General features: G+C 26.9%; 1 protein-coding gene, 1 long non-coding RNA gene and 1 pseudogene across 2 annotated transcripts; 2 read left to right on the plus strand and 1 right to left on the minus strand.

Annotated features, from left to right (window-relative positions):
* The first annotated feature begins 2,543 nt into the window (after positions 1 to 2,543).
* On the plus strand, positions 2,544 to 3,604 carry LOC132934282 (uncharacterized; annotated as a pseudogene).
* Positions 3,605 to 4,471: 867 nt separating this feature from the next.
* On the minus strand, positions 4,472 to 7,669 carry LOC132936660 (serine palmitoyltransferase 2-like). The gene is made up of 9 exons (XM_061003423.1): positions 7,610 to 7,669; positions 7,128 to 7,289; positions 6,892 to 7,046; positions 6,455 to 6,819; positions 6,037 to 6,200; positions 5,788 to 5,949; positions 5,436 to 5,698; positions 5,243 to 5,372; positions 4,472 to 4,570 (listed from the first exon to the last, which is right to left on the minus strand). The coding sequence occupies exons 1-9, from the start codon at positions 7,667 to 7,669 to the stop codon at positions 4,472 to 4,474; spliced, it is 1,560 nt and encodes a 519-aa protein (XP_060859406.1).
* Positions 7,670 to 18,315: 10,646 nt separating this feature from the next.
* LOC132936881 (uncharacterized) lies at positions 18,316 to 22,433 on the plus strand. The gene is made up of 5 exons (XR_009663553.1): positions 18,316 to 18,877; positions 19,035 to 19,261; positions 19,564 to 19,693; positions 20,418 to 20,553; positions 22,036 to 22,433. It is a non-coding gene; the product is annotated as an uncharacterized LOC132936881 (long non-coding RNA).
* The last annotated feature ends 1,750 nt before the right edge of the window (positions 22,434 to 24,183 follow it).

A 24,183-nucleotide genomic window follows, 5' to 3' on the forward strand; every position in this document is an offset into this window, starting at 1 on the left:
AGTGTTTCGCGTTTTAACAAATGTCATAAGCCAAAAAGCCAGTGTTTCCTAACATTTTAATAAACCGTGAATGTCTAAAAAAGGATAGTATCTGATTTCTGAGTACAAAATAGTAAATATATATTAAGTATTTACTAATTTTAGCATTTGATCATCGGACAGAGAATTGCCGACTTTTAGGACAATGAAAAAGATATAGTAGTTGGTAAGGTTATAAGGCCTACGGTAAAAGATCGGTTATTAATTGATCAAAGATATAGATATTAGTAGGTGTACCTATAACCGAGCTTAAAATATTATATAAACATTTGTTTGTAAACGAATTAAACTTAATTTTTTATTAGTATAAAGAAACACGGTTTAAAAATGTATATTATACTATTACACTAGTGGTAGGTAGTACTTAAATAGTAAAATATACTTTTTTTTATATTAAGTAGTGCATATATAGGTGTACTATAATATAGTCAGCAACATCAAAGCTCTAGACTGCTTTTTGATGGATTATAATATGTTTCTATACTATTGTAAACAAGATTAATAAGGAATAATAAAGAATTAAACAAAAAGTAGTGCAGTATTTTATTATGTATACTTTAATAGCTAATCAAAAAACAACTAACAACAAGCATAACATTTTTCAGAAACAGGACCGGCTCGAGTGAAAATAGTGAACTAGGCAAAATCAAATTTTTCCGCCCCTAACAATATAATATTATCAGTGTTTTTAAAATACCTCCCTCTTACTAAATTGCTGCTCAAGTGCCGCCCTAAGCATGGGCCTATGTCGTCTACCCCTTGAGCCGGTCCTGCGTATATGGTACAGTAGTTTAAATTTTACAAGAGAAGCATTCAAAATTTTAAAACATTTAAGTTTAATGGTACTTACCCATTTAGATCGTTTTCACCAAAAGTTGTACAAATGCGCAAAAACTACAATATGCGCTATTTGTTTTTCAATAATTACACGTTTTATACACCCATTTGGTTTACATAGACATCAATATGGTTTTACATATTATAAAATTTTGTTTATCTACTTATAAAATAATTTACTTCACATAACGTACGATTTGACCAGTATAATAATTAAATATTACATAAATAATCGGTATTATCATCCAATATAACTTATAAGTGGCAAAACTTAAAAATAGTACATGCATGGCGGATTTTGTAATTTTTCAAATACACATGAAGATCATATTTTTGAATACTTGAGATATTTTGTTGAACTTAAGGATAATACAAATCTTTGTTTTTTTCATATAGGGATCACTCTTTTTCATTTTTAATTATTCAGGAGATATTTCTTATGAGAATTTCGATGTATCTAAATCAAAATTCAGAAGAGTAGGTACTTTTTGAGTTTTATGACTGTGTAGGAACTACAGATAATATTTCTATGGTAATGGTTAAGCGATTTAAAATTATTAGTAATTACTGTTGATTTATCAATACAAATTATTTTTAAAAAGGTGGGTAAGTGGATGTCGCTCTGCTGTACAGTAGGTGAAAAGTGGGTCACTGTAATGGATGGTGTTAAATTTGAATTCAATGATATAATATCATTGTATAAGAAAAACGATTCTGAGCGAAAACGGTCAGTCAGCCTATGATATTACCAAGTAGATATATTTGATGATGTTATTGTGAATAAGGTAATTTATATATAACCTATTTACGTGAAGCCTTGTTTTAAATTTTAGATTCTAAGCTCATAAGTTTGTCTACCTTTATCAAAAAAAAAAATGTCTACAAGTAACTTAAATTAAATTTTTATGAGCGTCTGAAATTTTTATTTTTACAACTTTTGATATTCACTCGAATTTCTTTAGTTTTTTTTTTATATATATATCAATACATTTTATTTATTGGGTAAAAAAGCGTGGAATTCTAATATAAGGCTCCTAATATATCGTTCTAATAGCAGTTGAAAAATATGATTTACTGAGAAATTTTTACTTTTGACCCCCGAATGTACCAGCTAGATTCACTTTCCTATCAGAAAAGTTACTGTTGAAGAAAATCCAAGCACTTTTACTGTCCTAAAAGGTGATGACAGACACAAAAATAAAAAATTTAAAAAAAAACACATCATTATAAAATCAATACATTCATCGCTTCTCTCAGAATTTAAAATGATCAAAGTACAATAAATATTAAATGCTACATCTTATATTACATGTAGCTTATATTTTAGTAAAATCATTTTTAAGGATTATTATCCTTTGAATAATCAGTTTAATAACTCAGAAACTACTCATTAGAATTTCTATTTAGTTATATCAACATTTTCAGTAAAAAGGGGAGGGTCCTCATTTTAAAAACAGAAGTGTGTATTGTCACAGGGCACTCGCCTTAGGTAGTACAAAAATATTAGGAATTTAAAAATGATGGTCTTAAAGTATACTTAAAAATTCTAACAATCAGAATTTGAATAAGTGCACTCTGAAAGGAAAAAATGGGGGCGAGTATGCCTTAAAATCACCCTGTATATTATATGATAAGGATAGGTTATAGTAGAATAACTGAAAACAATTATGAAGTAAAATAGAAAAAGATAAATGGAAAGTTTGATGTACAAAATACACCAGCTTGTATAGTTAGTGGCTATGAACATATTACACGTGTATACTAATTAATTGAAAATTTTTAGGTTTTTATCTGAATATTTCATTTACAAGCATAAGAAAATCTATAGTAAACATTCAAATAAGTGGGTGAAATTTTTAAATCAGTGTAACGATCATTTTTACCTATATTTTATAGTTTAAATATTCACTCAAAATTATTTTTTTAAAGAATTATAAATTTAAATTATTGAATGATGTAAAATGTTTTGAATAAATAAATATGAATTTTACAATAGTAAAACTATTAAAAATACCTATAGTAGATTTTTACAATTTAATAAAAATGTTCATGTTTGTGCATAGAGTCTTAAATTAAAAGATATCAAATTTATACTAAAGCGAACGATCTTATATATACAAAAAAAAATGTTCGTTTTTCAGAAGCTGAAGTCTTGCGTTTAGTTGATTATATGGTTAAATTTTAAATTATATTATAATGAAAAATATCAATATTTATCAGTAATATAAAATTGGTTTAGCTGAATGAACCATCAATATTTATGTTGGTTGAATATTTCATTGACGTGATCCCATTCACTGCTACGGATAGTTTGCATTCTACATGCTTATTGCTAACAGATTTTGTTTATATTCATCAACAAGAGCTTTATGATCGGCTACAGTATCAAAAACAGGTTATAGAATCTATACTTACAGGGGAAAGTAAATAAAAATATTAAGCTTTACAACAGTATTATAAACTATTACAATATTTAATGTTGCAGTACAAAATATAAATGATAGATACTCTTGCTATTATTAGGTTGGAACTAATAGACACAGAGTTTGACAAAATAACTACAGCAGCAGCAGTTGTTGTTACAGCTTTTTTCATATTGAATTCAACTGATAAAACAAATGAAGAGTTATGTTTGTATCTATCTAATGTATGTGAAAAATCATTTGACTATCTGTTAACAATTTCAACTATTCTAATTTCTATCATAAATTCAATTTGCATTCAATGATAATTTAAGTATATTTATTCAATTTTTTTGTAATTAGTATCTAAATCATAACAAAAACTAAACTTTTAATTGCCTAATTTCATAAATGAATGGCTTGTACTTTTTTTTTTATAAAAACTAATATTTTGAATTCTTGACATTTTGTAATTTGTTTGATTATACAATACAAAAAATAGTAAAAAGAATATTATTTTTATTTTGTAAAAATTAATATTTTGAATTTTTTACAATTTGTAATTTGTTTGATTACAATGTTACATAATATACAGGTAGGACAGGTAGATAGTATATGTTAATATTATATCAAAAAAATATTTTTTAGGTATATCTTATAGTTTTATATTAAATTATTAATTACCATATATTAATTATACTTTTTATGCTTGAATAATTTAAAGACCATTTAGAAAACTACTAAATAAATATGCAAGTGGTCCAATGTTTATACTTAAATAGTGTAATTTTAATTTGTTATTATAGTGACATCAGACTTCTGATATAAATTAAAATTGATTTGTCATGTAAAAAATTATCATGAAAAAATGTTTTCATTAAAATAATTAAAGCCGTGGTCACACGATGATAGAAAAATGCTTTTGTAGATTTAATGATAGTAATTATCGTAGAGTTCATACAGTGACAGTACACTGTGCAAAAGCAACTATATCGAGCAATTCTATCGCGGTTTACTTTCATTGTGAATCTGCAGCTTAATATAATTATTATCATGGTCACACAAGTCTTGTTCTCTGAGTATTATTATAGTTTATTTATTAATTGTATTAAATGTGAATTTTCAAAAATTAAATGTACACAATACAAAATTATTTAACTTATGAAACAAAAATAAAAACAGTGGTATTCAAATTAATATGGGTTCTCGTATAGTATTTCTTCGTTGGAAATCGTTTTTTTAGAATAACACAAACCCAGTTTATTTATTATTTTTTCCGTGGCAACCAGAACCTACAAATATAAATAAGTATAATTTAATAATAAATATATAATACCTACATATTATATTAAATGTTAATTAGTAAATAGAGTGCAAATAAAATGTTTCATATTGTATTAAATTATACAAGTTATTAATATTATTTTAAGTACTTTTACACACTTTTTACAGTATTAACTAATAACAATTAATTTAATTAATACATGTATTTATAACCAATATTGTCAATTTATTAAAAACTTGGTTTGGCATTAAATTAAATTATTAATTTGTAGTTTTTAATGGCATGAATCATTTTTTAGAAATATTTTTAGGAATCAAAAATAATATATAAAAATAAAGAAGTAAATATAACAATTATTGAAATAAAAAATAAAATTAGAATTCTTGTTTTAGGTATTATCTGAACTTGAAGACATAATCCTTTATTTTTGTTGTAAAAATTTCAACAAACTTAAATAAATAAAATAAAAGAAGATTTCAAAAAGATACCAAAAATACAAATATAACTGTAATATGGTCTAAAGATGAAAAATGTATCAAAATAAATATTCACACAAAATATGCAAGTAATTTCTATCAAACTGCAAAAAGTACCTACTAACTATGAAAAAAAATGTAATTGAATAAAAATTTGCCCTATTAAAGTATCCATAAATATCACACATAATACATATACTTACTTCATCAAGTTGTTCCTTTGACAAAGCAGCTGACATACAAAAACGAATTCTTCCTTCAAGTAATGGAGTAGCTGGAAAACCAACACCAACCGTAGCTATATTAAATTTATTGAACTCTCTAACTGTTGCACTGAAAGAAATAAGAATAATAGGACAGTTCTTTATAAAAAATATTAATATTATAGGTACTTACCCAACTTTAGATATCATATACACCAACATAGGAATAACAGGAGAGTTGTCATTGCCATATACTACACAACCCAAGGCCTTAAGTTTCCTTCTGAAATATTTGACATTACTTGCTAGTTGGATAATTCGTTTTCTACCCTCTTCTCCGTGTTTTCTTCCCATTATCATCGACATAGATGTTATGATTGCTTGAGCTACAGGAGGTGCCATAGATGTGGCGTAACATGAAGCATGACTATTTACTCTTAAATAGTCAATTAAATCCTTTAATAGCCAACAGGACAATAATTAAAAGTTAATTTGAACATAAAACATTGTTATATTTTTTAATGAAAATTATATTTTATATATACTTTGCTGCCAGCTATATACCCTCCAGCTGAACCAAATGATTTACTAAATGTGCCCATTAATATATCAACATCTTTTGCACTGCAGTTATAATAATCGAATATACCTCGGCCATTTGGTCCTAAGGCTCCAATACTATGAGCTTCATCAACATATAAATACACCTAAAATGTTTTGTTTCTTCTAATTATTGCAAATAACAATGTAATATTATAATATGGTTATCCATAATCAAGATAATTGATAAATACTTTGTATTTTTTTTTAATAGCAATTATATCTGGAAGGTTTGTAATTGATCCTTCCATGCTAAAAATGCCTTCAGTTACAATAAATATTTTTTCCCAAGGTTTTTGGGTTTTCGGTCGACCAGAAACAATATTTTGTCGTATTAACTGTTCTAAATGTATTATATCTAAAAAATAGGTAAATTATAATATGGTTATTGGCTATAAATAGATTTTAAGAAGATTTAAATAAAGTATAAATCTTGAAATGTATAAAGATTTTGTCATGTTTTGTATTTTAAAACTTAGAACTGTTAAAGTCATGCTTAAATAGAAACCAAATCAAAATATACGTTTTGATCTAATATATTAAATAAAATATTTTGATATTTAAATTAGGTACTTAAATTATTTGTTTTATAAATATTTAATAAACCATTACCATTATGCTTATATACTACAGATGTGGCTCCTGACAGTCGTATCCCCAAAATAATAGACGCATGATTATATTCATCACTTAGTACTAAGCATTCAGAATTTATGATGGAAGGTAAATTCAGAGAATTAGTGGCAAATCCCATACCAAATACTATAGCATCCTCAACACCTAAGAATGCAGCTGTTAGTTGTTCGAGCTCTAAATGAATATTGTTGGTTCCAAGTTCCTGACGTGAACTACTGACTGCCCAACCATATTTCTTTATTATGTCTTTCGTATCATCTGCACACGGACCTTCACTTTGAGCAAACCCTAAATAATTATATGAACCTAAATTGAGAAGAGTAGATTTTGAGTCCAGAAGCCTGCAATATGTTTAAATTTGTATTATTTAAATTAAACAATAATAGTCATAAATAATAATAAAATATTCTTACTCAAATGACCAACGACTGTCATGAGTTACCCTATTTATGATATCAATCTTAGCACCTGGTACACCACAAACTACTCGATTAAAACAGTCTTTAACACGCCGAAATACATACCTCAAATATATGCTATCAAATTTATTGTACAGTGGTGGATATCCCTAAATGTATTATAGATTAGTAATGAGTCTAATGATCAATCACTAATGACTATAAAATATGTAAATTCATTAATTTTATACCTTGCGATTTTTTTCAGTAGCTACTTTGGGAGTAAAAACGATATGATTTATCAATCCAATAAAAATCAAAAAATAAAATCCCAAACACGCCATAACTGATGTATATAAAGGCCTTTTTTCATATGATTCTTCCACATTATCAAGAATATCATGAGTTATTTTCTGAAATAAAAAAATAATTATACTACTAAAAATAGTGGATTACATATTATTATAAAATAATGAGTTATAATAGCTAAGAACGTATACATTTTAATTTTTTCAAAAACATTCAATATAATTGAATATATATATCATTATAAATTCTCACAAATCAAATAATTTGGGCTGTTTTACAATTTAATTTTTCTTGAAACTTGTAAGTTTTACAAGTACGCTTTTACGCTTTCCTAATTTATTTAAATTATTGTATTTTAAAAGGTTAAAACCAGAGTTAAAATAATTTTAAAATTATACACAAACTTAACAAAGACTTGTATTACCTTTTCTATCGATCCTTTTAACTTCGGGTCATCTAAGTATGATTTATTTACTGAGGCCATTATGTTTTACCGCTGAACTTTAATCTAATAGTTTTTGAAATTTATCTAAAAAAAAAAAATTATTAAAAATTTAATATAAGTTCGTAGTCAGTACACACTATATATATACTAGTACACTACAAATTATTTTGTATACTATAATATAGATTTATAGATTCTTATCCTTACCGTCTTAAATAATTTTTATATGAAGTGTTTATAATTTTAGTTTAACCTGTGCTTCCAACAATCAAAAATTTGGCCGCAAATAGTTATCAAAAACAGATATGCCAAACAGGCCATCGTCAGTCTGACCGTTTAGGCAACCTTAGATCAAATACAATGGATGGAGCCATTGCCTGTAGATTACATACAACATCAATGATGTACGTGTTAGCGACGAGTCGCCGCCATTCGCGGGCCGCTACTGCGCATGCGCCCTTAAATAGTCGCAACCAAGCGCATATGCAGATCAGGTATCGTAGTTTTTCCTTCCCAACACTGGTCTATAAAGGTGGCTTACATGTTTTCGTCCAAAATCGACCTTTTGGTTTTCGCCCAAATGACCTTTTTTACCCGAACACAAAAAAGAGTGATTTGGTTTTCGCCCAAAGAAATATTATTCATAGTAAACGAAAAATTACTTTGGTTACCACTATATTTTTTTTTATTGAAAATGTGTATATGTCTACCTACATAATATTTAATAAACATAAGTTAATAAATTTATAAAATCTTAAAAAAAATAACATAATAATAAAAATCAAATTATTCATTGAAGTTATGGCAGATATAGATTAGTCATACTAATCTATGTAAATAATATATATAAAAACACAAAAAAGCGATTTTAAATGATTTATTTAAGTGTAAAACATATAAAAAAAATAGTATAATATTAAAAATCCAATTATTTGTCAAAGTTAGGGCACATAGATTTTATAAATTCATAACGTGTGAGCCGACTAGATTTGTATTTCGTAATTTCTTATATTCTTATATCTTTCGAAATTTTCAAAAAATGTACAATGTTAATTTTACATCAATTTGTCAAAATGAACATCTTGTTTTGATCATCAATCATAACACAAATTACATTGGGTAATGGAATTATGTTTAAAAATGGTCTATGTACACAGTTTAACTGTAATAAGAAATAATTTCAGTTAGTATTAATACAAATTACGAGTATAGCTAAACATATCATTTTATATGCTCTAATCAGATAGGTACTCAATAGTCATAAAAGGTGAGGTATACTGAATGATACCAAAAATATTTTTTTTATACATGCTAAATAGTCCAGTCAAATTAGAGGAATAAATGGGTTCAGCTTGGAAAAATTCCCATCTAGCTCAATTTTGGTAAACACCTTTATGACATCGTTTAAACATCATGTAAAAAGTCGTCATCGATACCATGCGCGCATTGACGCATTAAAGATAATTCGATGTCAAAGGTCACGAAATTGATCTTTATTTGAATATATCGCTTTTAATAAGTTGTGCAAAAAAAAAAGTCCTGGATAAAAATTGTAGAGGAAGTAATTATATACAAAAATATCATATGACATTTTCACCTAAAAGTTATTGTTTTTGCATTATAAGGCCAACAAAGTGTACACTTTTAATTAAAAACGATTTTTTCGATAAAAACAAGTACCTAGCCTTTTCATTGATATCTCGCTTTATACTAGTTGTACAAAATAATGTCTCAAACAAAAATTGTAGAAGACAAAATTATCTACAAGATGGTTAGGTATTTATATTATATATACCTACATATCAATATATATATCCAATCACACAAATTTTTACGTAAACCATACAAAATTACGATAATATATTATATTAGATATATATGTTACGTGCAAAGTGGAATACCGGGCAATGTAAACCACAATATTTTTTATCAACCTACAAATGTTATTTTTTATTTTCATTATAAATTATAAATGTATTATTACTTATTTATAATAATTTATAGTGTTGTTCTTTTTATAATTTAAAAAAATTTTTTTAATTTTTATCTATTTATAATATTTTTTAAAAAACAATGATTATTAATTTTATTATCATATTACGAATATTTTAAAACAATTATAATAATAATAATTGATATACAATATTGATGGAATGAAAAAAAAATTAACCAATATCATCATTATGCGATTTTTAAAATAAATTAAATGCAATGCAATTTTACAATAAACTATGAAATTTTTGAACACGGTGTACGAGTAAACCTATTAACTATAAACTTATTTTTGTTACCTATCATACTGCCTATTTAAGAATCATAGTTATTCCATATGGATATGCCCATATCGGATGATAAAAGTAGTAGCTATCTTAATAAAATCAGTTAAATTTGTTAATTTGTTTTGTTATTCCATCAAAATATTCTTAATATTATGATATAATATGAAATGAATTAATAAACATTGTTTTTTTTTTAAAAAAAAAGGTGGGTAAGTGGATGTCGCTCTGTTGTACAGTAGATTACAAGTGGGTCACTGTAATGGATGGTGTTAAATTTGAATTCAATGATATAATATCATTGTATAAGTAAAACGATTCTGAGCGAAAACGGTCAGTCAGCCTATGATATTACCAAGTATATTTGATGATATAATTGTGAAAAAAATAATTTATGTATAACCTATTTTTGTTTTAAATTTTCAATCCTTAGCTATAAAAGTTGAACATTTTATAAATTTTCAACTACAAAATAATTATTAAATTTTAAATTTGATAAATTTTGTCAACATTTGAACTTTAAATGCTTAAAAAAAAAAATTGTGACTATGTATTTTTAATATTTTTCAACTGCTATTGTAACATTGTATCAGGAGCCTTTATAATTATTTTATACATTTTATCGTGTATTAAAAATGCTAATACAAACATTCAGTAAAATTTTCATGTATCTACAGTTATTCATTTTTGAATAACAATAAAATAAGAAAATCGTTACATGAGAAATACGAGTGAATATCAAATGTTGTAAAAATATGAATTTCAAATGCTCATAAAAATTTAATTTGATTTTCTTATAGAGATTTTTTTTTTTGATAAAGGTAGACCAACTTTTGAATAATTTTGTATTAAAATTTCTAATCTTAGATTAAAAAAAAAAGAAATTTTTATGAATTCTCAACTCAAAATAATTTGCTAATTTTCGTGATTTTTCCGTATTTTGTCAAGATTTGAACTTTAAATGCTTATTATATAAAAAAAACTGTGACTAAGGATTTTTAATGTTTTTCAAATGTCATTGTAACAATATAGAGGTGTCTTGTATTAAATTTTCAATCGTTTTTAGCGAAAAAATAAAGTTTTATTGACATTCATAGAAAAAAAAAGGTGGATAAGTGGATGTCGCTCTGCTGTACAGTAGGTTACAAGAGGGTCACTGTATTGGATGGTGTTAAATTTGAATTCAATTATATAATATCATTGTATAAGAAAAACGATTCAGAGCGAAAACGGTCAGTCAGCTTATGATATTACCAATTATATTTGATGATATTATTGTGAATAAAGTAATTTATATATAACCTATTTACGTGGAGCCTTGATTTAAATTTTCAATCCTTAGCCATAAAAGTTAAACATTTTATACATTTTTAACTACAAAATAATTATTAAATTTTAAATTTGATAAATGTTGTCAAAATTTGAAATTTAAATGCTTATAAAAAAAATTGTGCCTATGTATTTTAATATTTTAAACTGCTATTAGAACGGTATATCAGGATCTTTATATTAAATTTTCATGGTTTATTTACCCAACAAATAAAATTTTATTGATATATATAAAAAAAAACTAAAAAAATTGAAAACTGACAATGTCCGTAAACAGCTCTCAAAGAGTCAAAATATTTTCAAAGTTTTATGGTGTATAGAGAATGCTAATATAAACATTTAGTGAAATTTTCAAGTATCTACAGTCATTCGTTTTTTAATTACAATAACATAAGAAAATTGTTACATGAGAAATCGAGTGAATATCAAATGTTGTAAAAATATAAATTTCAGACGCTCATAAAAATTTAATTTAAGTTTCTGGTAGACATTTTTTTTTTGATAAAGGTAGACAAACTTATGGACAATCTTGTATTAAATTTTCAAATCTAAGATTTAAAAAAAAATTTTTTATGAATTCTCAACTCAAAATAATTTGCTAATTTTTGTGATTTTTCCGTATTTTGTCAAAATTTGAACTTTAAATGCTTATAAATGAAAACTGTGATTAAGGATTTTTAATTTTTTTTCATCAAACAATTACCTAGGAGCCTCCTATTAAATTTTCAAGCTTTTTTACTCAACAGATAAAATTTTATTGATATTTATAGAAAAAAAAAACTAAAAAAATTGAAAACTGACAATGTCCGTAAACAGCTCAAAAAGAGTCAAAATATTTTCAAAATGTTATGGTGTATAGGAAATGCAATTATAAACATTCAGTCAAAATTTCATGTCCCTACGGTCATATTTTGTTTTAGAGTTACACCAAAAACCAAAATCGATTTTCTCAAAAACAGATTTTGCGTAAAAATTCCCGTTTTTCCTTAATTTTTTTTTGTTTTTCACGTCACTTTTGAAAACTACTGGGAAATTTTTACTTCTACCCAAAGTACCAATTAGATTCACTTTCCTATCAGAAAAGTTACTGTTGAAGAAAATCCAAGCACTTTTACTGTCCTAAAAGGTGATGACAGACACAAAAATAAAAAAAAAAAACACACATCATTGTAAAATCAATGCATTCATCGCTTCGCTCAGAATCTAATAATATTTAAAACAATATTATGAATTAAATGCAAACAATATCTATTACGTTTAATCGTATGCCATCGTACATTCGTACCTCACGATTCGACATATACCTTTTCATTTACACGATTTCGCACAAAACTAATTTGCGACGTTGCCGATTGTATTATAAAAATGATTTTAAACATAAAATATTAGATATTAATATTACATAATATAAGTCATTTAAGATTATAACGTTATTTTGGTTTTCCCAAAATACCAGCTTATCTGAATAGTCTACAGTGTATTACATATATGTTTTATCTGGACTCATCAGTTACCTGTTCAATACCCGTTCGTACGTATATAATATTGATATCGCATTTTTGTGTTTTAAATATTGCTATTTTAATTATTATTCAATTTTTATCACAAGTTGGTCCTCGATATCAAGGAAAAAAAATTGTAATCAACTACTAATATTCACTAATTTGACTATTTTTCTATAACAATTTTTTTTAATTATCAATTGTTTTATTTAATATTATTATTATAATTATTTTTCCTCATAACTGGCAACGTAGCAACAATTTTGATGTGGAATCGTGCTAAATTTGGGTTAAATAAATAAAATCTTATGTATAACGAAAATGTGAGGAATTGGGTAGGTAATAAGGTATATTGTGCGGAATCGTATGCCGTATAAGTAGGCGTGGCGGCTAAATTGAATTTAAGATATAATGGGTCATGTAGTTTGGAGTGTAGACTTCACATGAGCCACGAGGGCAAAGTGCAATAGCATATAGGTTTCAGCTCGAGTTACTAACAAAATGTTATGGTGTATAGGAAATGCAATTATAAACATTCAGTCAAAATTTCATGTCCCTACGGTCATTTGTATTAGAGTTACACCAAAAACCAAAATCAATTTTCTCGAAAACAGATTTTGCGTAAAACTTCCCGTTTTTCCTTAATTGTTCTTTTGTTTTTCACGTCGCTTTTGAAAACTACTGGGAAATTTTTACTTTTGACCCCCCAAAGTACCAACTAGATTCACTTTCCTATCAGAAAAGTTACTGTTGAAGAAAATCCAAGCACTTTTCTGTCCTAAAAGGTGATGACAGACACAAAAATAAAAAAAAAAATTTAAAAAAAAACACACATCATTGTAAAATCAATACCTACATTCATCGCTTCGCTCAGAATCTAAAACTAATAAAATTGGAATCTTAAAATGTCCCTAAACCGTTCAAGACAAATCAAAATATTTTGAAAATTTTATCGTGTACCTATAGAAAATGCAAATGTAAGCAACCAGTGAAAATTTCATGTATCTACGGTTATTTGTTTTAAAGTTACACCAAAAACCAAAGTCGATTTTGTGAAAAATCGATTTTGCGTAAGAATTCCTGTTTTTCTATAAATTGTATGTTATTTTTCACGGCGCTTTTGACAATTATTGGGAATTTTAACCTCTCCAATGCACCAACAATATTTACTTTCCCATCGAACCAGATACTGAAGTTGGAAATCTAATAATTATTTCGACTACTCATCGTGTACACGGACACAAAAAATAAATAAATAAAAAAAATACACATTATTGTAAAATCAATACATTTATCGTTCCACTTAGAATCTAAAATGATTTGGGAAGCAACTGCGATTCGGTGTTTTCAATTTTGGTTTGCTGCGAACCTCCGGCGCGCCGTCTTATTATTATAACTACAGGTCGATTTATGGCGACGGATATTTAGCGATTCTGATTACTATATTATTACTTACTTTTTTCGACGGAATTCGTCGATAACTCAATCGGATATACCGCCACCGTTGGTTTCAGGAGTATGGAGGCATAGATAACAATGTTAATAGTCCGTGTGTGGAGGTACCGACGCTCGCCACAGGAGTATTGATAACGTTATCAACTTGCGTATGTTTATTAACTGCTTATTGATTGTGTTGTTTTTTTTGCAGTTTAAGTGTTTCGTCGGTGTTGTTGTAATAGAATTTAAACAAACCATTATAATTTATAACAATCACTGCAGACCACACAAAATGTACCGAGTTCGTGACCGTGTCTTTCAGCTATGTCGTGAAGACGACAATGACGAAGACGATACCCCCGTTTTCGTTAGATGGATACGGGAAATGGCAGAAGAGTTTGACAATCTGGACGACCGCGATTTTACAACGAGGTACAGATACACCAAATCAACGGTTTTGTCGAATATGGAGAAGATGGAGGAAAGCCTTGAGTATGAAACAAACAGGTCGGTAAAATTCTTGTCAGCATGTACCTACGCGTAACAACATGTAGGTACAAGTTATTAAGAGTATTTAATATTTTACGAATCACTAGAGGTTTAGCTACAATGAGATTTCAACAAAAGTACGAAGCAATATTATATTATTGAAGAGTATAATTGTAACTTGCCTGTAAGGCTCCTAAAGCATGACCATTTTGTTTCTTTTCTACAGTAATTGATGGATATCACTGATCAATCAGCTACTGTGCTGTTTTCGGTTATAAGCAAACCGGATGTTTCCAAACCACTGCTGGAGATCTGTGTGGCTTCAGTTCCTCTACAGTAAATAGGATTGTGCTCAAAGTAAGCTGTGCTATTGCTTCACTACGTAGTTAATATATTTATTTTCCTGTAACACCAGAGGAGATAAGACTGACCCAGTTACATTTTTCCCGAAAAGCCAAGTTTCCAAAATTCGTTGGTGCCATTGACTGTACTTATGTCAAGTTGTGGCAATCACCAGGTAAACCATTAACACTTATCTCTAATTAGTAATTTCTCTACTAGTACCAATTGGTACACAAGTAGACACATTCAGTGGCACGTCAAACTCAAATATTATTGTCGTAGGCAAACACATTTTTTCCAACACCCATCTCACCTACACATCATTTATGCTTAAAAAAATCACATTATTTTAACTACATTCATAATTAATAGTGCTGCACCTTAAAAACCGTATTTTTAGAGACGATCAATGTTGACATTTTTAATTTTTTGTTTTTAAAAACACTATCTCTATAACACCCTTTATCAATGTTTTAAAAATCTTAAATTTCAAGTTTTTGGCAAATCCAAAATATATATTTCATGTAACTTGTTACAAGAAACCAACTAATATCAATAGTTTATACTTTATAGTCCAAAATCTTACCGTTTCTACGAAAACAACTAGTAAGCGACATTTTCATAATTTTTTATTGTTATTTGCGTTTTTTCAAGCTCTTATGGTGAAAGGAACATATTTCCTCTGATGTTAAATGTATCTTAGTGGTATTCTGTAGTGAGATCAGTTCATTTTCTATTAAATTTTCTCATTATCTTTCTATTCAAAAACTATTAAAAGTACTACTGTACTTGTCAGTGGCATGGCAAAGTGAAATATTTTATCGGGCAATTCATTTTTTGAATAACCTACGACCCCTTAATTCTTACGCAGTACCCACTACCCATGACCCATATGCCATACTATATACAACAAAAAAGTACCTATCAATTTATTTTGAATGCTATAATTGAAGTATTAATTACTATGTAGTCCACCGTACACTTAGTAATTAATATTAAGTTCATGTAAAAGTAACTAAAAAATAAATTTAATACTTATCATAAACAACTTTGTAAACTTAATATATTAGTTTCTAACTGTAATAGTTATACAAAAATAACAATATAAAAAAATGAAAATATTTACATGAATTATGAATAGTATTTATATAAAATTGCTTTTTTTTATTATTAGATATAACAAATATTTTTTAAACATCAAAGCTTTTTTTAATATAGTTGATTTGTTTGCTAACGTATCGATAACTTCTTGAATATTAATTTTGTGGGAAAGATCTTTTTCACAAAATAGAAGCAGTAAACCTTCCAATCTACCTTGACCAATAGTTGAACGTAAACGGGTCTTAACGAGTAAAACTTTTGAAAAGGAACGTTCACTGGAAACTGAAGTAGCTGGTATTGTGCATAGTGAATGTAAGCAATATATAAGTTAGGAAATGCTGAGGCTAACTTAAATGAGTTCAAAAGTTCAAATATTTGTGTGGGAGATACCATTTTTTTTTTGAACTGTTATGTACTATGTCTTCGTCATCCATTTCGCTATTTATTATAGAATCATCTTCGTCATTTGTGTTCTCACTAGTTATGACATCTTCATCATGTAACTGTTCTGGACATTTACCTTATTGTAATTTCTGAAAACTCATAGCAAAATTTCTATATTCCATTCCAATTGAATTTTTATCTATTTCAGGAATCCAAGTTTTAAGGGAATCAAAGGTATCTTTTGGCACTACATCTCCATTGCTTACTTTCATTAATCTCTTGTATGATAAAAATGATAAATCTTTCATAATATTTCTAGCATCTTTAAACCGTACTGTTAAAGAAACTTTAATTTTGTCGATACATAAAAAATAAACATTTGTTCTAAAGTAGTCCACTGGACTTTGTGATTTCATCAGAATTATTCTCATCGTCCATTCTTTTTCGTTTCCTTTGCCTAATTTTAGGAAATTCAATTTCATCAAGTTCATTTTTAACTGAAAACTCTTGATTCTTGTAAAATAGTATCAACTGACTCTTGTGTCCTCAATTTTGATAATCTTTGATCAGCAATATCGACCATTGTTAATGCTTGAATGTAATCATTTGATAGGGTTTGTAAACTTTCAGTAGAAAAAGAGCAAGAAGGTATGTCATCTAGCACATTCTGTAAGGCTTCAATAGTATCTAATGCTATGGTATCCTTGCCTGATATATTGAAATTGAATATGAAGAAATAATTAATATATTTTAATAAATAATCATACAAATATTTAGATTTTAAATAAATATGTTTGGATAATGTAGTTGAGTATATAAAAATTAATAGGTAGGTAAACATAATTGATATTTGATACATATTATTATAAAATGTTATTACTATTATTATATTGTAAGTTGTAACAATGTAATATAATATATAAACATATTATACAAGATACAACCATAAAACATTAAATACAAAAATAAATACTGATGAAAGATTTTTCGGTCAGTGCTGGTTTTTTTGTCAAATTATCTTTAGATCCACTAACGATAAAAATTGTTGAACAGAAACATTTGATACACAATTCTTTCTCTTCTTGCATGAACGCAAATGTAAATCACGATTATGTTTGTTCATTAATAAAATATTTTTACCACAGTGACATACACCTCTTTCAGATATACTTAATAAATATAATAGACAGTTATTATGAAAAAAAATTTTTAGTTATGTACTATTTACTATTTAGTTTTCACTGCTATAATTTTAGACTATGCCACTATGTTTACAACAAAACTTTAGTAGGTAAAATACTACAGTCTACGTCGTCTACGAGACTACGACGGTCGATAATGAGGACAATAGTACAATACAATCATTATCATCGTTCATTGGTAACGAACAGCTGAAACCTGAATATTTCCGAGTTTATCATTCTAAAAATAGATTATATCGCAATAATATAATATTCTCAAAATGCCTATGCCGGATGCCCTCATAGTCACTAGCATAATACTATAATTTCTTATTTTAATTTATTGTTTATTCGTAGAATGTACACTGTAGTATAATGTGTAATTAATAATATGTAGGTATACTATTAGATAGCTTTTCTTAGCATAATTATAACTATCGAAGTTATTATTCTTATTAAATAACAAATTAATTCAGATGATGTAGTCAGGTAGTCTTGTATAATAATATTTCTTACTAAATCCAGTACCCACCCCTTAAAAATGTTCGGGCATCTGCCCTTCAAAATCACGGTCAACACACCACTGGTACTTGTTATAATAAGATGTTTTATAAATTAATGATTTTTCTGGATTTCAGGTGGAGATACCGCTGAGTGATTTCGGAATAGGAAGTTATTCCTTGAATATTCAGGTGATATGCAACGCTAATCTGAAGATCATGGTTATTGTAGCGTGATATGATGGAAGTACTCATGACTCCAAAATATTTTGAGAGTCTAAAAGAAGAGCTTTGTTTTAGCAAGGAGTATATACGGGGATGCAGTACTATCTGCTAGTTATATGATGACTCCTCTTCAATATTGCCTAACACCAGCAGAATAGCTGTACAATGAGTCAAATTAGAACCAGAAATGTCATTGAAAGGTTTTTTGGCGTTTGGTTACGTCGTTTTCCTGTGATGACTTCGGGTTTAAGAGTGAAACTAATGCAAGTTTTCCCTATAGTTACTGCAACATTAGGGTTAAATAACATTGCCTTAAGATCTGGAGGAAAAGTCTCCAGTGGCTTTGAAATAACACTATCAGTTCTATGGGAAGAATTACTAGCCTAGGACGATATCCTATTTAATTATATTCAAACCAAAGGGTAACGCAGCTAAATAGTGGGCGACATCATGTGGGTCAAATTCATCTGAGTTGTGTGAAGTACGTATTATATTAAACTTAAAAGCGCTTAATCATAATTTATTAACATAATTAAGTCATGTTAAATCTTTTGTTGGTTTCTTCAGAACATAGAAATTAAATATAAATATTATAATATAGTTAAATTGTATTTTATATCATATGCATATTTCAATAGATCCATTTTAAAGAAGGACAATTCGAACAAAATCATCTGGATGGTGTAAAAAACTCAAACCAACATTATTCGATATATCAAAACCACCTCGCTTGTTGGAAACCGAAAGGAAGAGCTATGTCGAAACTGTATTTTATCTTAAAGTGGTTTGTCGGAAAAATAATGCATCGGAAAGTATTTTGTCAGAATTGTATTTTGTCTCCACCGAAAGAAAATCTTAGTATATGGTATATATCATTATTAAAACAAATTTATTATAGGTAAAAAATATGCTTAGTTACCTAAATTATATATAAAAAATTATTATTAATACTATTAATAGTAATTTTAAACCATTTTATCTATTCAATTTATTTATAAGGTACCTACATTCTTTAATCTTATTTATTATAAGTAAATATACGCAGTTATTCAAATTTAAAATAAATATAATTGTATGTATCTGTAACTATACATTTTAATAGCTGATAATAATTTTTTTTAACCCTAATAATTCTAAATAATATACTAAATTAAACGTTGATAACAGGTAATTGAGTCCAAAGATTCTGAATTGGCTCATTTTCACTCAATATTGCTACAATAAAAGCAAGAAATGTTTTTAATCTAACAAGAAAACAATAATTTGAAAAGAAGACTTCAGGTATGAACAGTGTTGGGTAAGTTACTTTTTAAAAGTAACTAAGTTACGTTACTAGTTACAAAATAAAATAGGTAACTAGATTACTTGTTAGTTACTCAAGTACAAAAGTAATGCGCAATGTTACATTTTTTACTCAAAAGTAACTAGCTAGTTACAATGACATTATTCTTATGTTATTAGCAGTAATCCGTACACGACCGTCTGTCTGTATGTCGATGTACATATTTTATCAGATATGATCTAAAAATAAATAAAATAATAAACTAGATTAGTTGCTGTCTTATGGACTGTAATCGATGATTATAACTAGTTAAGTTAAAAATAATATTAAAACAAAATCGTTTATTTATATAATTATATTAGATTATACTGGGAACATGTTGTAATTACATAAAACCTACTTAAATTATTAATATAATTCAATTTTCAGATGTGGATACGAGGGAAAGGGCTGTCGTGAAGTAGCACCACAATATATCCCTCCTCCCAAAAAAAAAAAATAAATTTATAATGTAACCCATTCTTCTGCTAAGTTACTTCTAAATAATGAACGTAGTTACCCTTGTATTATCCAAATATAATAATAATGAAGTTACTTAACGTTACTGAAAAGTGTAACTATGTTACAGTTAGGGGTAACGCACGTTACGTTACTACCCAACACTGAGTATGAACACAACTAAATGTACGGACTTGTAGTTTGGTATCATTGAATTTAATTTCAATTTTATGTTTTGCAGGTAGATAATAACCAGTGTTACAATATAACAGGCAATCATTTTTCAAAACTATTGAAGGAAAAATATAAATTGTTATCATTACAATAAGAAAAGAAATTATTGGAAACAAAATTACAAACGGTCCATGAAGCTTTGGGTGAGATTATGTACAATTGAAAAACAATGACAGTTTTGTAAAGTATTTGAGTAAAAAAAATAGATATAGTTACATATAAATAATGTATGTAAGTACTACATTTTTATTGGATGTATTTTTTATATATTATTGTTAACAGCTTTTATTTTTTATTTTTTTGTAAATTAATTGATATATTTAGGCTTAATTTGGATTCACATGTATAAAATAATAATTACTAATTTTTCAAATTTATTTTACTTTTGTGATTTTATACCTTTACTATTTTATAAATTTAAAATTTGTTTCTTTTTAGTTACAATATAAAAAAACATTTTATTAATGCAACAAAAATTCTTACTATTTACAATATCACATATAATTTTATTTTAAACTAGTTTATTTATTATTAATTTATCATATCAATTTCATAATAATAATTATAAAATAATAACAGTGTCTTACTATAAAACAATAGAAATTAACAGTTTTAATAAATACAAATAACTAAACAAATATTATATAAAGTATATTAAGCAAATATAACTAGTGAACGAAAATTTGCTATGTCGTACGTGTGTAATAAGGAGACAACACATACAAGTACTTACTGTAAGTAAGATTTAATTATGTATTTAAGCCCAGAATTTAAATTAACACTTCTTTACCAATAATTCTCACATTTTACATGTAGCTTATTAAAATTACATAAACCAACATGCATCAGTATTTAAAATAAATATTTTAACTATAATTTATAAGACTTACTATTGGATCCAGTAACGAAAATTGCTCACTCAGAAGCTAATTCTCACTGATAGTTACATTACTTTCTATCAACTAAAATACAAAAAAAATTAAAATTAAATTAAACATAACTTAAAATTAAACTTACTTTAGCCTGTGACAACCTTTATTCAGTCAAAGAAACATTTTTTTTTTTAACATTATCACTGCTACAATTGCCTATGGTCTGTAAAATAAATAAAAACTTCAAAATTATAGCATTTAAATTAATTAATTATATAAAATAGATTAAAATTACTACTATTTTTAATAATAATATATTTGTATACATAAATTATGTAACAAAGCATATTTTTCCTTATAATAAATTAGTTTTAATAATGAATAATGATATACCTTATACAAAGATTTTCTTTCGGTTTCCAACAAGCGAGGTGGATTTAGTATAGCAAATAATGTTGGGATAGCATTTGGTTTGGGGTTTTGACACCATCCAGACAATGTTGTTTGGATTGTCCTTCTTCAAAATGGATCTATTGGAATATGCATAAGATATAAAATTATATTTTACTTTTTTATGATATTTATATCTAATGTCTATGTTCTGAAGAAACAGAAAAAAAATATTAACATGACTAAATAGTATTAATAAGTTATGATTAAGCACTCTTAAGTTTAGTTTAATACTCATTTCATAATTTGTAGGCTGCCATTTGTCAGGGCAACAAGTTTTTAACCATGTTTTTCTTCTTTTAGGGTCTCTTGGAAACCGAAAAAGACGAAAACCTTTGCTACGTGTATTTGAACATTTTACAGCTGTACAACCGCCCATTTCTTGGAGAATTTTATAGTTCAATTCACATGATATTTAAAAATATATATATATTTTAGAGTTAAGACCATATGTCCATAATATCCATTATTCACTATTCAGTTTTAATGCAAAAGTTAAAATAAAAACGTATTCGCAAAAATAAGCAATTTCCGTTTATGACGTTCAGCTGAATCTGTTATCTGTATGTATTAATTGTTGCAAAATGGCGGACGATTATACCCACATTAATAGTGCCTTACAAATTTTTGATCTGGATAAATTTAATAGTTGATATCTACCTTTTTTATATTTTAACTCAACACTAAAGAATAATGTACATTTGAATATCCCATTGCATTTTACATTTTGAATCAAAGTTAATAAATTACAATGTATGATGAAAAATCTTTCTATGTAAATAAAAATTTAAAATAATTAAGTTATTTTACAATATGATAAACAACTAATAGAATAATAAAATCAGAAAATGTATGTTAACAACTTTGTATGTAAATTGTAAATTTATATTTAACAATAAAAATACTCTTATGTTACTTAGCATGTGTAAGTGTATAATTATGTTATGTAATAGTCTTTCAAAATATACATTTTTTAAACCAAAAAACAAATCTTACAGTAAAGTTCATCATAGATTTATATCTATTACAGTATAATTATTATCGTAAAGAAATCACTCAGCTGAACGTTTAATAAAACCATACAGCTTGTGCATAATAAGAATGATTTTCTTTTTTAAGACTTAAAGTATCATCTGAGTGTCGAATACTAATATTTAATTTGGGTAATAGATCTCTAATACTTACACTTTTACTTTTAAAAGAGCATTTTATTTCTATTAATTTTATTGGCACATTTTCATTATTTACTATCACTCGGGTGTATAACCCAACCAAGTGGTTTTTGAATTAATTACTAAACAACATTCCTCAATTTTTTGATTTAAGCAGCTAGCATATAAATCTCTAGCAGTATTTTCGTACTCAATTCCATGTTTAATAAATTTGTTTGTGAACGACTTTGGCCATAAATATTTATTGGCAGCATCCGTTGAAAGTTTAGAATAATAAAAATCCTTACAGCAATTTCCCATGTCCATAACTTTGTAGTTTTTCAAGATGTCCATTAATGGATGTGAAGATAATATTAAATTAATAGATTGTACATTCTTATTTTGGTTTAAATAGGTGAATTAGTTGGTAAATGTCGGCCAAATGTATGGAAAGCCAATGCTGACGTTGCTTCACAAGAAATAAACCCCAACCTTCAAAATTGAAAAGACGAAATTTTTTGTTTTCACTTAAATGTACAATTATTTAGTATTATAAATAAGAGTAAACTTATAAATACTTAATTTAATCTATAAAAATATTAAAAAAAACTTGTGGGGCTATGGATAAAACTGGGATGGGGGCTAATTCTCCCCCCAAGTTCCCTCTAATTGTGCCTATGTTTATAGTCAATAAGTACAATGTAACTAGGTTAAACTATTGATGATATATATAGGATGTGAAGACAGAAAAGAGGTTCAGGTGTTTTTGACTCGAAAACCATTGAACAATGTTGTTAATAAAAGTCTAAAACAACATTAACTAATCGGTTATTTGTGTACTTCTGAATTTATCTACAATAAAGATTAATAAACACAATTATGGTTTAAAATTATAACTAATAAAGGTTAACCATAATTACTCTCTCTCCATCAATATCAACGTTCATTTCGCTAGTGTTTATATAACAACAGTCAAACTTATCCACAGGTAATGGTTTGTACTGATTTAATGTCGGCTGCCTTAATTTTAACCATAGAAATTTTATATCAGCTGATTCAAAAGCAGCAATTGGAGCTCTAAAATTATAATTAAAGCACAATTATTAAATAGATTTTTAATCAAATTGAATGTTATAAAAATCATTTAAATAATTATTTACCTGTTCAATACAGACAGCACATGCTAGTATCGTAGCTCTTATAAGTGAATCATTAAAGGCCCATCAAGGGGCCTCGCTACAGCTATTGTTTGAGGGGCAACATTTAGGCAATTTTGTATGTCGTCCTAACCATCCGTGAT

Source organism: Metopolophium dirhodum, chromosome 1 (genome assembly GCF_019925205.1).
Source record: "Metopolophium dirhodum isolate CAU chromosome 1, ASM1992520v1, whole genome shotgun sequence".
NCBI classification, from domain to species: domain Eukaryota; kingdom Metazoa; phylum Arthropoda; class Insecta; order Hemiptera; family Aphididae; genus Metopolophium; species Metopolophium dirhodum.

Coding starts and splice junctions, on each gene's coding strand:
- LOC132936660 (XM_061003423.1), bottom strand. CDS start 7,669: ATGGCCTCAGTAAATAAATCATACTTAGATGACCCGAAGTTAAAAGGA. Junction 5,950..6,036: donor CTATTAAAAAAAAATACAAA/GTATTTATCAAT, acceptor AAAACATTTTAG/GTGTATTTATATGTTGATGA. Junction 4,571..5,242: donor CAAAGGAACAACTTGATGAA/GTAAGTATATGT, acceptor TTATATTTGTAG/GTTCTGGTTGCCACGGAAAA.